The following is a 17595-nucleotide window of genomic DNA, read 5'->3' on the forward strand; positions in this document are numbered from 1 at the left end:
GATATTTGCCTGCTGAATTAATCAAAACAAAAACATATTTTCTCTTTCTATTTATTATTATTATTATTATTTTTCTCTACGATATTATTGTTCGATTCGTTTAATTAATTAATGCTTAAGAGCAATTTATACAAGTTTACACATCATTGATATAATAAATAATTACTGTGGGAAATATGCAAAAAAGTGAAGTCAAACACAGAATGGCGCGTGCATAGTGAGAGTGGGCACGAGGAGTTTAGGTGGAGGTATACAAAAAAGTCAAAACAACAACCAATGAAAAGGAAGCAAATACTAAGACGACAAAAGCAACTCAAATATAAAAGCCGTTGCGCTCTCTTTGCAAACATTTCAAACACTTTAATCCTCTTCTTACACCTTCTATTATTTCTTATTTTTTTTTTAAAAAAAAAAAATATATATATATATTATATAATTGTTAAAAATGGAAGGAAAATCCAACTCCAATCTTCCTCCTGGATTTAGATTTCATCCAACAGATGAGGAATTAATCATGTATTATCTTCGTAATCAACTCTTCTCAAGACCATGTCCTGCATCAATAATTCCTGAACTCAATATTTACAAATTCGATCCATGGCAATTACCTGGTTTGTAACCAAACATTCCTCTCCTCATTCATTTTATTTCGTTTTTACTAAAATATTAACTGACTGTACATAAATATATATATATATATATGTGTGTGTGTGTGTATACATATACAGATAAAGCTGAGTTTGGAGAAAATGAATGGTACTTTTTCAGTCCTAGAGAACGTAAGTACCCAAATGGAGTGCGACCCAATAGGGCAACGGTGTCCGGTTACTGGAAGGCTACAGGAACTGACAAAGCAATTTATAGTTCATCAACTTATGTTGGAGTCAAGAAAGCTCTTGTCTTCTACAAGGGTAAACCTCCAAAAGGGATCAAAACTAATTGGATTATGCATGAATATCGCTTAAATCAGTCTCGTAAGCAATCCAAGGGATCCATGCGAGTGCGTTTCTCTTTTTTTCTCTTTTTTCGTAGTTAGATCGTCAAACATTATGTTATTTGAATCAAATACGTATAATTTTTTCACATTCCATTTTTACTTACTGGTTGCATATGCTTTTGTTTTTGTGAGTTTCAGCTGGATGATTGGGTTCTATGTAGGATCTACAAAAGAAAATTGTCAAAAGTTTTGGAATCTCATAAATTAGTGGAAGAAATGCCACAACCACACTCCCATGAGCAGTTGAAATTTCCATGGACATCGTCACTCTCACATCTATCAGAAATGGATATCATGGCTCCAATTTCTCACTTTCTCAATGACAATGCTGGTGCTACTCAAACATTTGAATTTCAAAATGTCAATTCACTCCCGCCAAATTACCACTCTGAAAATTTTCGACAACTGAATCAGGATTCAGAATTCATTAACCATCCAGCAGTATCGTATGCAAATCCAATATTGTACGATGATATTTTTCAATGACAAAGTACAGGGATTCGTTAATAGTTTTAGACATCAGACTAGGGAAAAAAGATATTAGATTGTAAATTATTTGCAACACCTTTTTATGGCTAATTTTTTAACCGTGGAAAAAAATACTTCCTTGATCCGGTTAAAAAATATGAAAATATCGTGATTCTAACGCACATAAAAATATATCCTAAACAACCCATTTTGTCAATTAAAAAGTTTATAAGATAAAATTGCTTCTAGGCTGTTCCTTCCCTGCATGGAAGGTCCTTTTTGTCTTCTGGTTCATTGGCTGTATACTACCGTTTCCTCCCTGGAAAACCTGTAAATGATTATACAACAGGCCAGTCAATTAGCTTGTACTGACGTTCTCTCATTCCCTTATGCTAGTCCCTACATATTTTGCTCATCATTCCCTTCCTCAAACTCCTTAACCAATTTCTCTTCCTCATTCGCTTCCTTTTTCCCACAGCTTTCTCATTCTTGTGTCTCTCATGTGATCCCTGTCAGCATCCCTGTATTCCCCTAACTTCTGACTCCACTAAGCCCTCTACCTTGTTAACATTGAACCCTTCCAATCTTATCCCTACTTTTGTAGTCGTGGGCTCTTCATCTCTACTAGCCCAGAGCTCTCAAATCAAGCCTGGAGTACTGATAGCACCTCATCCAGTCCTATACCCGGCTCCTCATTTAAACGAGCCCAAAATTAATAATCGACAGATCCTCCCTCTTCTCTTGGAGCCCTTCTCCTCTTCTGGAAGACCTCCTCGTCCATGATCCACTCCCAAACAGTATTCTAGATTTTACTCCCACGTTTAGGTCCGAGCTAGAGTTGGACCTCAAAAACCTCAAGAGTCGTTCATGGGGAAATGAGCTCGGTCACTTTTGAATGGATTGGATTACAATCGTCTGTATCCTCTCTGGTTCATTTGCTTTTGCAAGGAACCCTTCATGTAAGGTTTTTGCCTAGGAACTTTAAATTTAAAAAAAAAAATAGAAAATGTCAAAAATGGGTAATTTGGTAAGCATATAATTACGAATGTAATGAGTCATTTGATAATGAGGATATCTTAATATAGACTGTGGCGATCAAGGTCCCCAATTTTGTTCATATATATGAATAATATGATGAGAAGGAATCAAGATAAATTGGCCTAAAATTAATACCAAAAAAATTATCTCTTACCTAAATGAATTTATGATGAATTAAAATTAAGTAAAATTTAATAAACAAATATCAATAAAATCTGCTTTAAAATGCATAAAAACAATCACACAAAAATATAAAAAATTTAAACGTGAAAAATAAAAACTACAGGATTTCTTTTTGTCTAAATAAAAAAGTCCTACTATCAAAAATTAATGTTTACAACAACTATAAGATGAATAAGCAAACAGAGAAATATCATTAAAAATAGCTACTACTCATGCAAACCGGATAAGCTCTGGTTATTCAAATATGATATCCATCATCCATATTAGAAAACAATCTATTCTAAATGTACTCATTAAATTTCAACCTAATCAAATCACAAATAACTATCTGATCATATGGGAAAGCCAAACTAGTTACTGTTTCAAAAATATTATGAATCATAAACTTTAAATCACAAATACCAGATATCTAGCTGTCTAAAATCGATCTCTATCGTTCAGAATGAATAAATTTAGTAATCTAAATATCCACCAAATTTCAACTTGATTGAGTACGAATAGTCATTTGATCCTCGGAACAATTAAAGATGTAATTTTTTAACAATAATACTCTTTTTCTCTCCCCTTTTGTTCTCTTTCTTTGTTTTTTTTTTTTTTTTTTTTTGGTCTAAAAAGTTGTCTCATGAGTAATTTAAAACATAAGTAGCATAGGCTAAAACATTAATAGACTTAATAAATAAATAAAAATGGCCTCAAACAACATGAACTTTTTGTCAACATCTAGCCCATTAAAAAAAAAAAAGGACAAATCAGTGATTTAAAAAAAAAGAAAAAAAAAAAGCTTAATACATGTATGTTGCACGATCAAGCAAAAAGAGAAGGAAAAATTTCGAAAAAGAGTGGTCGTGCAGAAGAAAGAGAGAGAGAAGAAAAAGAAAAAGAATGAAGAAAAAAGAGAAAGGAAGTGTGTGTGTGTGTGTGTGTGTGTGTATATATATACGTAGGGCAGAGTGGTAGAGTGGCCGCCAAAAGAGAAAAGAAAGGTTGTCATTCTCTCTACCCATCAATGACATCATCGCTGACATAAGCAATTTCTTCTTTTTTTTTTTTTTTTTTTTAATAGGAAAGTTTAAATTTGTTTATTTTTTTTTCTTTTTTTTTCAACTTCTGTACAAAGAAAAATTTTTTTTTTTTTTTTTAGATTTAATTCTTATTGATTATTTTGTACTTATTTTTATTGATAATGAATTTGATTCGGAGTTTGATCTATAATTTTTTCTTTTATGCTGAATAATTTTTCACGTAAAATTCTGTATCTACTTAATTTTAGTGATATTATCTACTTATTATTTTTGTTCGATTGTGCACTAATTTAAATTGAGATTATTATTATTAGTTCATGCGAATTAATTTAAGATTACTTTAACTTATACAATTAATTATATCTCTGTTAGGGATCCAACAAGCAATATCAGAGTTTGATTGATCTATGGTCTGGTGTAACGGCCCCGGAAAATATTAAAAAAGAAATGAGTATTTAAATATATCGAATGCGGAAGCGAGATCAAAATTTCAGTTAACATCCCTTACACGAAAAAACCAAAAAAACGAACTTAAAATATAAAAGGTTAAACTAACTAAGAAAGAAAACTCGAAAATAAACTATGCGTATGACTACAGAGTCTCTAGGCATCCCCTTCGTCGTCCTCCTGCGGAACGGGCTCGGGAACCATGTCTTCCTGATCTGAAATGGTTAATTAAGGAGTGAGCTACACTAGCCCAGTAAGAACATCACGATATCTCACCGTCACGGAGATAAAGGTGGGTAGAAAACCACAAAAAGACCAATGGAGCATAATTTACAATAAACTCGTTTATTAACATGAAAACTTTTACCATCCACTTACCTCGGTGGAATTTATGAAAACAATATAAGAAAAATAATAACATTATCACAATCATGGAATAATATAAGCTGTAAAACATAGCACTTATCACGCCTTTTGTAATTCAATCATTATACAACATATCCTTTTCTCATTTACCAGCCTACTAGTATCCATGGGGGTCCCTAGGGGTCCCGCTACCCGTTAACCTTTAACATCCATAATCAGTTTCCAGGGCCGTCCCCATACCCCGTCCGGTATGGGCGCCAAAACCATAAACCTCAATACCCCGTCCGGTATGAGGGTGAAACGGGCCGTCCCCATACCCCGTCCGGTATGGGCGCCAAAACCATAAGACCTCCATGCCCCGTCCGGCATGTGAGACCACAATCCCGGTAGGGTTCCCTACGGACCCGGTCCGTCCACCATCTCCCAGGATATCTAGTCAGGCTGACCCCATCACACAATTATCAGTCTACACAATGTTTCATTTCCCTTTTCCTCAATAAGCATCATCAATTCACATTTAAACAAGCAAATCGTAATTCATGCCGAACAGACAACATACAGTATCGGTTTTTCAGTCATCCAACCCATGATTAATAAAAACGTAGTAAATGCACACAAATCTGTAAAATAAACACATCAAACCTCATTTTGCATTTAAAGCTGTAAACATGCCAAATAACAGTAAACCACCAATCACACTAGACTCGGGCTCCATTAGCTACCTTAAGCAATTTCACACATGCGTTAATTCAAGAAATACCGTTTTATCATTTTGAACTTTAATACCGTGATAGGAAATAGGGTGAGGGGTCCTTACTTGTTTTCGGGATCCGAATACGATTCACAGTGCGCCTGCAGGCTGTCCCTAATTTTCCCTGAATTTTTCCCGGGGAACTGAAACACACTAACAGTACCTGCACGTGTTCCAAAAAAAAATCCAAATTAGGCCCAGGGCCTCTTTCGGCCCAAATCGCAACTCCGGCACGGCGGCTCCGCCGTGCTCCGGCGACGGCACCGCCGCTGGCGGCGGCGAGTCGCCTCGGGTTGACTGTTTTCGGCCGTTTTTGGCCGAATTCGGCCACACTCGCATTGGTCCTTGTCAGAAAACAACCCTAGGGCCCTCGGGGGGCCAAAAAATCACGGAAAAGCGGAGCTTACCGGCGGCGGCGCTCTCGGGTACGGCGACTCTCCGGCGAGGTTCGTGTTTTGGTGATTTGGCTTCGGTCAACCTGTAGAGAAAAGAATGGTGATCACGGTGATATAAAAATTGCATCGAACGGAGGCCGGGAAGGGCCTCGTCGGAGGCAAAAACCGAGAGGGGGCGCGGCGGCGCCGCTGGGCTTCGGCCGCGTATTCCGGTCGTTTGGCCGGGATTTCGGCTTCGATTTGGCCATAGGAGGAATCAGTGGGGAAAAACGAGTCGGGGTATGAAATTTACCTCGATCGGCGGTCGGAAATTTCCCCGGTGCAGCGGCGAGTGGCGGCGGGTGGCGGCGGTCGGCCTCTGGTTCGTCTTCTCCGGCGAGCGGCTGGCGGCTAGGGTTTGTGGTCTGGTGTGGGGGTTCTATTTATAACCCCTTGCCTTTTGATCACAGCCGTTCATTTCGTTTTAATCTGGGCCGTTCGTTTTTGATTGAATCTGGGCCGTCCGTGCGTTTGAATCTGGACCGTCCGATCGCGTGATTGATCTGGGCCGTCGGATCGCACCCACGCGGATCGCCAACGTGGCTCCTTTTGGAGTGACGCGATCTTGCCACGTGGCAGGCCCCGGTTGGCCGGGACTGCTGACCGGGCCTGCTGACGTGGCCCCCCCCCTTTTTTTTTTTTTTTTTTTTTTTTCTTCCTCCTTTCCGGGTGCTACAACTCTCCCCCCCATAAAGAAATTTGGTCCCCAAATTTGCCTCATTACTCTTGATCAAACAGATGAGGATATTGGGCCCTAAATTCTGATTCCAGCTCCTAAGTCGCCTCCCTAGGCGTGTGGTTCTGCCACAAGACTTTTACAAATAATATTTCCCGGTTACGGAGTATTCTGCTTTCTCGGTCCGTGATACTGACCGGTACTTCTTCATAAGACAAGTCCTCTCGGAGTGAAAGCGGTTCATGAGCCACGACATGAGAAGGGTCCGGATTGTACTTGCGCAGCATAGATACATGAAACACATTGTGAACCCGGGAGAGCTCAGGGGGCAGTGCAAGTCTGTAGGCAGTGGTACCAATCTTGTCTAAGATTTCAAAGGGTCCAATGTATCTGGGGTTTAATTTTCCCCTTCTGCCGAACCTACTAATTCCCTTGAAGGGGGTGACTTTAAGAAACACACGGTCACCTTTCTCAAAGGCCAGGTCTCTCCTCCGGGTATCAGCATAGCTCTTTTGCCTACTCTGAGCTGTCTGGATGTTCTTCTTGATCTTAACTATCTTGGACGTGGTTTCTTCCACTAAATCCGGGCCAAACAATCTTCTATCGCCCACTTCCTCCCAACAAATCGGTGACCTGCACGAACGCCCGTATAGCGCCTCGTATGGGGCCATGCCGATGCTTGCTTGGTAACTGTTGTTGTAGGCAAACTCTATCAGGGGTAGATGGTCGTCCCAATGGCCTCCGGAGTCAAGGACACAAGCTCGGAGCATATCCTCTAGCGTACGGATTGTCCTCTCTGATTGTCCATCGGTTTGGGGGTGGAAGGCAGTACTGAGGGACAGCTTTGTTCCCATAGCTTGCTGGAAACTATTCCAAAACCGAGAAGTGAATCTGGGATCCCTGTCGGATACCACTGTTACTGGGACCCCATGCAGTCTGACTATTTCCCGGACATACATTCTTGCCAACTTGTCCAACGAATCAGTCATTCTGATGGCCAGGAAGTGGGAAGACTTAGTGAGTCGGTCAACAATTACCCATATGACATCGTGTCCCGATCGTGCCTTGGGTAGTCCCGATACGAAGTCCATGGTGATGTGTTCCCACCTCCATTCTGGAATCGGTAAAGGCTGAAGCAACCCCCCTGGGCGTTGATGTTCTGTCTTGACCTGCTGACATACCAAGCACTTAGATACAAAGTCGGCTATATCTCTCTTCATCCCATTCCACCAGAATCGGGGTCGCATAGTTTGGTACATTTTTGTACTTTCTGGATGCATGGCGAACCTTGAACTATGGGACTCTGTCATGATGTCTCTTTTTAATTCATTGTCGTCTGGGACACACATTCTGTCCTTGAAACGAATCAATCCGTCGGCAGAGATCTGAAATTCTGAGTTCACTCCCTGTTCTGCATCCTTCTTGCGGTTTACTAGGGCGGGGTCGATTGACTGGGCTTCCTTTATTCTTTGGATTAACTCGGGTTGGACTGCTAGGTGGCTCAAACATGTGGCCCTCTTCAGATCTTGCAGTCGAACCTGCTGCGTAGCCCCAATGGACCTGCATTCCGAAACCATCAGATGGGCTAGGGTGCCTGCACTCTTCCTACTGAGGGCATCGGCTACTACGTTGCCCTTACCTGGATGGTACAGGATGTCATAATCATAGTCCTTGAGGAGTTCCATCCACCTTCTCTGACGCATGTTGAGATCCTTCTGAGTGAAGATGTGCTTCAAGCTCTTATGATCGGTGTAGATCTGAAAGGTCTCTCCATACAAATAATGGCGCCAGATTTTCAAGGCGTGTATGATTGCGGCAAGCTCCAAGTTATGGGTAGGATAGTTCTTCTCATGATTCTTTAGCTGTCTAGACCCATATGCTATAACCTTTCCATGCTGCATCAGGACACAACCCAGGCCCAGATAGGAGGCATCACTATAGACTGTATACCCTCCTGATCCACTCGGTAGAGCCAGCACGGGTGCAGTAGTCAGTCGCTTCTTCAATTCGGAAAAACTCCTTTCGCAGTTCTCATTCCAATCAAACTTTGCATTCTTCTTTGTGAGTCGGGTTAGAGGGGCCGCTAGACTGGAGAACCCTTCGACAAACCGGCGGTAATAACCCGCCATCCCTAGGAAACTGCGAATTTCCTTAACTGTTGTCAGTCTTTCCCAACCAAGTACCGCTTCAACCTTTTCGGGGTTCACCGACACCCATTCCTTCGATATAACATGTCTTAGGAAGGCGGTTTGCTCGAGCCAAAATCCACACTTGCTCAACTTTGCATACAACTTCTTTTCCCTGAGTACCTGGAGGACTTGGGCAAGATGATGAGCATGTTCTTCTCTACTTTTTGAGTAGACTAAGATATCATCGATGAACACGATGACAAATTTATCCAAAAACTCTCTGAAGATTCTGTTCATTAGATCCATAAAGATGGCCGGGGCGTTGGTTAGCCCAAACGGCATAACCAGGAACTCATAGTGTCCGTACCTGGTTCGGAATGCCGTCTTGGGGATGTCTTCAGCTCTCACTTTCACCTGATGGTAACCTGATCGTAGATCTATTTTAGAAAAGACCTGTGCACCCTGCAACTGATCGAAAAGGTCATCAATCCGGGGGAGAGGGTACTTGTTTTTAATTGTTACCTTGTTTATCCTTCTATAATCAATACACAGTCTCAACGTTCCATCTCATTTCTTTGCAAAAGTAACCCCGGCACCCCATGGGGAAATGCTGTGTCTAATGAAGCCACTGTTTTGTAGCTCAGTGATTTGTTTCCTTAGCTCTTCCATCTCGATGCGGCTCATTCGGTAAGGAGCTACCAAGATGGGTTGGGTTCCTGGCTGTAAGTCTATGGTGAACTCGACCTCTCTGTCCCCTGGTAGACCGGGCAGTTCATCCGAAAATACGTCTGGAAAGTCTCGGACTACTGGAATCTCTTGGATACAAACTTCCTTCTTGGGTTTACCATGTACCACGTCCGGGTCTGCATCGGCATCCTTCTGGGTAAGGTTGTAAACTCTGCCCTGGATTGGAGGCCTCCCTTGATTCTGGTTCCTAGGGCACTCCCTCGCATAGTGCTGGGCACTGCCGCATATGCGACAGGTGTTGTTGAGGCGGTAGCAGGGTCGGTCCCCATGATCCCTGCCGCAGTACTGGCAGGTCTTCCCACGAGCTGCCCCCATAGCCTGAGGAGGGCCCTGAACGGCAGGCCTGGGTCTCTTACTGGGTTGGACAGGCATGGTAGGCGCTGGCCTGCGGAGCGGGGCTGAAGGTCGGGAACTTCCCGTTAGCTGAGGGCGGGTGTCGAAGCTCCTTTCTATGATCTGCGCCTTTGCCAGGACTGCCGAATATGTCTCGAGCTCCATCACCAACAAGTGCTGTCTGATCGCCGGGCGGAGACCCCACTGGAATTTCCTGGCCTTTCGGCCCTCATCCAACAATGTCTCCGGGGCATGTCGGCCCAGCTCCAGGAACTTGCGGGCATACTCCGACACTGTCATATTACCCTGGACCAACTGAGCAAATTCCATTTCCTTTAAATGTTGGATGTGTTTAGGGAGATACTCCGCATGGAAAGCCGCTAGGAACTGCTCCCAAGTAACTGGTACAGGCAGGGTGGCCCGCTTGAGCTCCTACCAGCGTACTGCTTCCCCTACCAGCATGAGGGAGGCAATGGCAGCCCTCTGCTCAGGAATTACTCCCAAGGTCTCAAAGGCTCTCTCAGTCTCCGCCAGCCAGTATTGGGCCTCTTCGAAAGAGGATCCCCCTGAAAAAGTAGAAGGGTTCAGTCTCCTGTACCTCTCTATGAAGCCGGGGTCGATCAAGGAGGGAGCGGGGTCCCGAGGTAGAGGGACTGGGGCCGGCTGAGGGTGAACTGGGGGACCCTGTGGTGGCGCCTGCTGATGGGGTGGGGGCACTGGAATGTGCTGTGGCGGTACCTGTTGGTACCGTGGCTGTGGTGCCGGGTGGTACTGTGGAGGAACAGGCTCCTGCCGGGGTGGCTCGGGATCAGCCTGCTGTAACGGGGGCTCAACCTGCGCTAGCGGAGGAGGTCCGGGTAACTCCCTTCTCTCCTCTTGCCTTCGCTGAGCAGCTACGAGAGCTTCCACCATCTCATATAATCTGTCCAAATCCTCCCGAAGCGAATTATCTTGGGCCGCTCGGTTTAGTGGGGGCCTTCCTCTCCTCATTTCTGTGTACTTGTATTTACAAGGAATGGTTGAGTAACGACCAATCGGTGAGTATTTCTTTAAAGGACTATAGTGTAAGGGATGGGTCCGAGGAAATGCGGCTCTGATACCAACTGTAACGGCCCCGGAAAATATTAAAAAAGAAATGAGTATTTAAATATATCGAATGCGGAAGCGAGATCAAAATTTCAGTTAACATCCCTTACACGAAAAAACTAAAAAAACGAACTTAAAATATAAAAGGTTAAACTAACTAAGAAAGAAAACTCGAAAATAAACTATGCGTATGACTACAGAGTCTCTAGGCATCCCCTTCGTCGTCCTCCTGCGGAACGGGCTCGGGAACCATGTCTTCCTGATCTGAAATGGTTAATTAAGGAGTGAGCTACACTAGCCCAGTAAGAACATCACGATATCTCACCGTCACGGAGATAAAGGTGGGTAGAAAACCACAAAAAGACCAATGGAGCATAATTTACAATAAACTCGTTTATTAACATGAAAACCTTTACCATCCACTTACCTCGGTGGAATTTATGAAAACAATATAAGAAAAATAATAACATTATCACAATCATGGAATAATATAAGCTGTAAAACATAGCACTTATCACGCCTTTTGTAATTCAATCATTATACAACATATCCTTTTCTCATTTACCAGCCTACTAGTATCCATGGGGGTCCCTAGGGGTCCCGCTACCCGTTAACCTTTAACATCCATAATCAGTTTCCAGGGCCGTCCCCATACCCCGTCCGGTATGGGCGCCAAAACCATAAACCTCAATACCCCGTCCGGTATGAGGGTGAAACGGGCCGTCCCCATACCCCGTCCGGTATGGGCGCCAAAACCATAAGACCTCCATGCCCCGTCCGGCATGTGAGACCACAATCCCGGTAGGGTTCCCTACGGACCCGGTCCGTCCACCATCTCCCAGGATATCTAGTCAGGCTGACCCCATCACACAATTATCAGTCTACACAATGTTTCATTTCCCTTTTCCTCAATAAGCATCATCAATTCACATTTAAACAAGCAAATCGTAATTCATGCCGAACAGACAACATACAGTATCGGTTTTTCAGTCATCCAACCCATGATTAATAAAAACGTAGTAAATGCACACAAATCTGTAAAATAAACACATCAAACCTCATTTTGCATTTAAAGCTGTAAACATGCCAAATAACAGTAAACCACCAATCACACTAGACTCGGACTCCATTAGCTACCTTAAGCAATTTCACACATGCGTTAATTCAAGAAATACCGTTTTATCATTTTGAACTTTAATACCGTGATAGGAAATAGGGTGAGGGGTCCTTACTTGTTTTCGGGATCCGAATACGATTCACAGTGCGCCTGCAGGCTGTCCCTAATTTTCCCTGAATTTTTCCCGGGGAACTGAAACACACTAACAGTACCTGCACGTGTTCCAAAAAAAATCCAAATTAGGCCCAGGGCCTCTTTCGACCCAAATCGCAACTCCGGCACGGCGGCTCCGCCGTGCTCCGGCGACGGCACCGCCGCTGGCGGCGGCGAGTCGCCTCGGGTTGACTGTTTTCGGCCGTTTTTGGCCGAATTCGGCCACACTCGCATTGGTCCTTGTCAGAAAACAACCCTAGGGCTCTCGGGGGGCCAAAAAATCACGGAAAAGCGGAGCTTACCGGCGGCGGCGCTCTCGGGTACGGCGACTCTCCGGCGAGGTTCGTGTTTTGGTGATTTGGCTTCGGTCAACCTGTAGAGAAAAGAATGGTGATCACGGTGATATAAAAATTGCATCGAACGGAGGCCGGGAAGGGCCTCGTCGGAGGCAAAAACCGAGAGGGGGCGCGGCGGCGCCGCTGGGCTTCGGCCGCGTATTCCGGCCGTTTGGCCGGGATTTCGGCTTCGATTTGGCCATAGGAGGAATCAGTGGGGAAAAACGAGTCGGGGGTATGAAATTTACCTCGATCGGCGGTCGGAAATTTCCCCGGTGCGGCGGCGAGTGGCGGCGGGTGGCGGCGGTCGGCCTCTGGTTCGTCTTCTCCGGCGAGCGGCTGGCGGCTAGGGTTTGTGGTCTGGTGTGGGGGTTGTATTTATAACCCCTTGCCTTTTGATCACAGCCGTTCATTTCGTTTTAATCTGGACCGTTCGTTTTTGATTGAATCTGGGCCGTCCGTGCGTTTGAATCTGGACCGTCCGATCGCGCGATTGATCTGGGCCGTCGGATCGCACCCACGCGGATCGCCAACGTGGCTCCTTTTGGAGTGACGCGATCTTGCCACGTGGCAGGCCCCGGTTGGCCGGGACTGCTGACCGGGCCTGCTGACGTGGCTGCTGACGTGGCCCCCCCCTTTTTTTTTTTTTTTTTTTTTTTTTTTTCCTCCTCCTTTCCGGGTGCTACATCTGGAATTAATTATGCAAATTAGGATAGATGAATACGCAAATACTATGATTAAACTAACAATTTCAAATTATTCAATTTAAAAGATGAAGAAGGAAATTTTTTTTATTGCAAAGATCTGTGTGATCCTATTAAATTAGTAACTACTAAGCCAATTGAAAAATCAGAAGATGATTGGGCGAAAATGCACAAAAAAATTGTTGGAACCATTTGACAGTGGGCGGATATTAGTATCTATCACTATATAAGTAAAGAAGTCAATGCATAGGATTTGTGAAAAAACTTGGAGAACATGTATGAAAGAAAAAATGCTCAAAATAAAGTTTTTGTTATCAAAAAATTGGTGAATCTGAAGCTGTGAGATAGACAGTCAGTAGTAGAACACTTAAGTGAGTTCTAAGATTTGATAACTTAATTAAATATTATAAAATTAACCTTAAATGATGAAATGCGAGTATTATTACTTTTGAGTTTGTTGTCAAATAGTTGGAAAACTTTGGTGTGTCTCTTTATAACTCTGCTCCAAACGGTGTTTTGTATCCAGAAGGAAAGATATGAGCATTGATACATCACATGCCTTTGTCACAGAGAGCATATGGGTAAAAGTAAAAGTAGGGATCTTAAATGATGCAATAAAGAAAAATTCAGTTGCCTTTGTCATAGAGAGCATGGGTAAAAGTAAAAGTAGGGATCTTAAATGATGCAATAAAGAAAAATTCAGTTGTTATCATTATGGTAAGGAAGAACATATGAAACAAAACTATAGAATTTAGAAAAATGAACAAAATAATCAGAACACAGCAGATGATTAGAGTACCATAACAGCTGTAATTGATATTGAAGAACTGGTTGTACTTTTTTTATTGAGGATCATGATCATGTTATTGATTTTTATACTAAGTGGGTTGTTGATTCAGCAGCGTCCTACCATACTACACCTAGGAGGGATACCTTTACTATGTCTAAAGCAGAAAACTTTGACATAGTGAAAATGGATAATACCAATTATGTAGATATTGTGGTATTGATGAGATTTGTGTGCAGAGAGATGTTGGTTACACATTGACTTTGAAAAATGTGCGACATGTGCCTGATTTACGCCTAAATCTGATTTCTACACATGCTCTAGATCTTAATGGTTATTATAACTCATTTGGTGATAGAAAATGAAAACTTATCAAAGGTTCAATTGTAGCTATAAGGAGTAAACTGTGTCACACACTGTACAAGACTCAAGTGAAGACAATTAGAGATACTCTGAATGTAGTAAAAAAAATATTTTATCAGATTTGTAGCATAAGAGGTTGGCTTATATGAGTGAGAAAGAATTGTAGATTCTGCTAAAGAAGTCTCTCATTTCTTTTTCCAAAGGTACGAGTTTAAATTCTTGTAATGATTATTTATATGATAAGCAACATAGAATATCTTTTAAGTAGTTTTTCTGAAAGAAAAATGAATGTATTTGACTTAGTCTATTCTGATGTATGTAATCCCATTGATATGAAATCATTAGGCGTTAGTAGATACTTTGTTATATTTATTGATGATGCTTTAAGAAAAGTTTGAGTGTTTTGTTTTGAAGAAAAAAGATAAAGTTCTACAGTATTTCAAACAGTTCCATGCTATAGTAGAAAAAAAAAACATTTTTAAAGAGTGTTTGCAGTGACAATAGTGGCGAATATACTTCAAAAAGTTTTAAAAATTACTATTTACCATACGAAATTAGACATAAAAAGACTGTTCCAGGTACTCTTCAACACAATGGTATTGCTAAAAGAACAAATAGAACCATTCTTGAAAAGATCATATGCATATTAAAAATGACTGATTTACCAAACCATTTTGGAGTGAAGCACTCTACATTGTCTGCTACTTGATGAATCAATCTCTATAAACTCCTTTAAATTTTGATATTCTTAAAAAAGTATGATATGGGAATTATGTAAGTTATTCTTATTTGAAAGTTTTTTGCTGCAAAACATTTATGCATATACCTAAGGAGCAAAGACAGAAGCTTGATGATATGACAGTTTCATGTATTTTTCTAAGTTATGGTTATATAAAGTTTGAGTACAAGTTATGGTATCTAGTGAAGAAGAAAATCATCAGGTCTAGATATATAATTTTTTATGAATACATGATCCTATTAGATTTTGAGATATCTGATAAGCCTACAAGTGAAGAGATTTACTTTCTTGCATTGATTCCTCCTACAATCAGACAGTAATGAAGGGATGAAAGTGATTGTGTGTCAGCATCATTAAATATAAATGATAATATTGAGTAGAGAGAGTAGCCCCTCAGATTATTGAAAAACCTTTGGTTAGAAGGTCAAACAGAACAAATAATTTATCTACCAGATATCCAAATTTTGGATATATATTATAGTTATTGAAGAAGGGGAGTCATAGAGCTTTCAAAAAGTACATAATGAAACAAAAAATGAGTTCTTTGAAGAAGATTCAGACTGATCTAGTTAATGTAGTAAATAAAATTCGTGACAAGCATCAATTCTGTATTAAGTCATGGAGATTGAGTAAAAATTAAGTAATAGATGAGTGGATACGGTAGGAGAAGTAGATTGTTAAGATCTAACCTATTGAATAAAAAAATGACAAATCAGTCCTTCAAAAAGAAAAGAAAAGAAAAAACTAGAACTGCAGCTCATATATATATATATATATATATATGTATGTACGTTGCACGATCAAGCAAAAAGAGAAGAAAAAATTCAAAAAAAGAGTGATTGTGCATAAGAAAGAGAGAGAGAAGAAAAAGAAGAGATAAAAAAAGAGAAAAGAGAAATAACTTGTATATATATCTGGAACAGTGGTAGAGTGACGGCCAAGAGAAAAGAAAAGAGGAACGGTTCTCATTTTCTCTCCCCATCAGTGACATCATTGATGAAGGAATGTTTAAATTTGATTTTTTTGTTTGCCTTTTTTTTTTCAAGTTATGCACAAACAAAAATTATTTTTCTTTGGTTCCGAATTTAAGTTTTAGTGGATTATTTATAATGAATTTAATTTAGAGTTTGATTTATATATATATATATATTTTTTTTTTACTTTGAAAGATTTTTTATTTAAAATCTCGTCTTTATTTAATTTTAATGTTATTATTTATTTATTATTTTTATTCGATTATATATTAATTTAATTTAAAATTATTATTATTAACTCATGTGAATTAATTTAATATTATTTTAATTTATAAAATTAATTATATTCTTATTTGGGAACCAACACTTTTTACACAGGAGGAAACCCAAACTCAGCATAATATAATACATATATATGACAAAATTAATCATAAATATTCATTGAAAGGAAGCAGACCAGCTAGAGCCCTGAGGGATACATATATATATATATATATATGTATGTATGTATGTATGCAACTTGAGATGGTAAAAAGAATGTAAAAGAAAAATGCTAGGAAAATTGATGTAAAAGTTTGGTGACAATGGATAGAATATATGTCATTGTTACATGGTGATATTTCCTTTCCTTTTTTTTTTTTTTTATATACAGAAAATTAATTTCAACAAACTTATTAAAATTGGTGATTGATTTTCTTAAACTAAAATTTAAATTGAAAAGAAAAACTTAACCTATTATTTTGTATTATTCTCTAATTTCGTATGCTTATGGGGAAAGGGAAAATATTAATTAAGTATATAGATTTTTTTTTTGACTAAAATTTAATAACGACTAGTCAGTAATAACCAATAAATGTATAAAATCTCACTTCCAATCCTATGAAGACACTAAGTATGAGAGAGTATTAAATTTGGCACAGAATTAAACCCAAAAATTTAATGGTAATTAAGAGTTCAAATAGAAAGAAATTTGACTACCTTTTGGATAAACCCAATAGCAATAACAAGGTCATCATAGTATTTGGTTATAAAAACTTGGAGTATGATATTATATATAACAATAAAGTTATTCTTATTTAACTATAATTATGTTGTAACTCAGTCCCAATTTTTTCACTAAAATTTAATATTTGACTAAATCGTTTTAAAATGAAATTTCTTAATTTTATTTTTTGTTACATTAAAGCAAATGTTTTTCATACCTTATTTGGGTACATAAAAGTGTGAATATATGATTTAAAAATTATACTCATACTTTATGCATGATGTAAATAAGATATATTAATTTTTGTTAAATTTATTAAACTTTAATGATCATGAGTTGCCTATTATAATTTTCAAAATATTACATATAAGAGATAAAAATATGAAAAAACAAAAAAAAAACAAAAAATTCTGTCAAAATTTATATATATATATATAAATTGGCTGTTCAATGTATATATATATATATATTCAATTCATATGTTTCGTTTATATATATTATATTATATTATAAAGATGAAAATTTATTTCTTAAGGAATTTTATTTGGAAATGGATTCCATTTCTTGTTCATTAATCTTGTTGGCAATCAGAAAAAACTAAATTTTGTAAATGGATAAGCGCAAATAATTGGTCAGAAACCAACTATAAAATGCATGCATATATATACATATATATATATATATGGTTATATGTATAATTATTTGAATAAGTTAGGTTAAGGACACAAAAGAGGTGATATAGTTTTAAACCAAAACATATA

General features: G+C 39.6%; 2 protein-coding genes across 2 annotated transcripts; one reads left to right on the forward strand and one right to left on the reverse strand.

The window, feature by feature from the left end:
- The first annotated feature begins 355 nt into the window (after positions 1–355).
- On the forward strand, positions 356–1504 carry NAP (NAC-like, activated by AP3/PI). The gene is made up of 3 exons (XM_022054842.2): positions 356–611; positions 729–1000; positions 1136–1504. Exons 1-3 carry the CDS (start codon positions 446–448, stop codon positions 1481–1483), a joined length of 786 nt encoding a protein of 261 aa, XP_021910534.2. The 5' UTR covers positions 356–445; the 3' UTR covers positions 1484–1504.
- Positions 1505–4214: 2710 nt separating this feature from the next.
- LOC148268749 (uncharacterized) lies at positions 4215–9921 on the reverse strand. Its single transcript, XM_088213237.1, has 2 exons — positions 9357–9921; positions 4215–4370 (listed from the first exon to the last, which is right to left on the reverse strand). Exons 1-2 carry the CDS (start codon positions 9919–9921, stop codon positions 4312–4314), a joined length of 624 nt encoding a protein of 207 aa, XP_088069363.1. The 3' UTR covers positions 4215–4311.
- Between the last annotated feature and the right edge of the window lie 7674 nt (positions 9922–17595).

Source organism: Carica papaya, chromosome 2, assembly GCF_054855325.1.
Source record: "Carica papaya isolate Zhongbai chromosome 2, ASM5485532v1, whole genome shotgun sequence".
NCBI lineage: Eukaryota > Viridiplantae > Streptophyta > Magnoliopsida > Brassicales > Caricaceae > Carica > Carica papaya.

Coding starts and splice junctions, on each gene's coding strand:
- NAP (XM_022054842.2), top strand. CDS start 446: ATGGAAGGAAAATCCAACTCCAATCTTCCTCCTGGATTTAGATTTCAT. Junction 612..728: donor CGATCCATGGCAATTACCTG/GTTTGTAACCAA, acceptor ATACATATACAG/ATAAAGCTGAGTTTGGAGAA. Junction 1,001..1,135: donor AATCCAAGGGATCCATGCGA/GTGCGTTTCTCT, acceptor TGTGAGTTTCAG/CTGGATGATTGGGTTCTATG.
- LOC148268749 (XM_088213237.1), bottom strand. CDS start 9,921: ATGGAATTTGCTCAGTTGGTCCAGGGTAATATGACAGTGTCGGAGTAT. Junction 4,371..9,356: donor AGACCCGGACGTGGTACATG/GTAAACCCAAGA, acceptor TAACCATTTCAG/ATCAGGAAGACATGGTTCCC.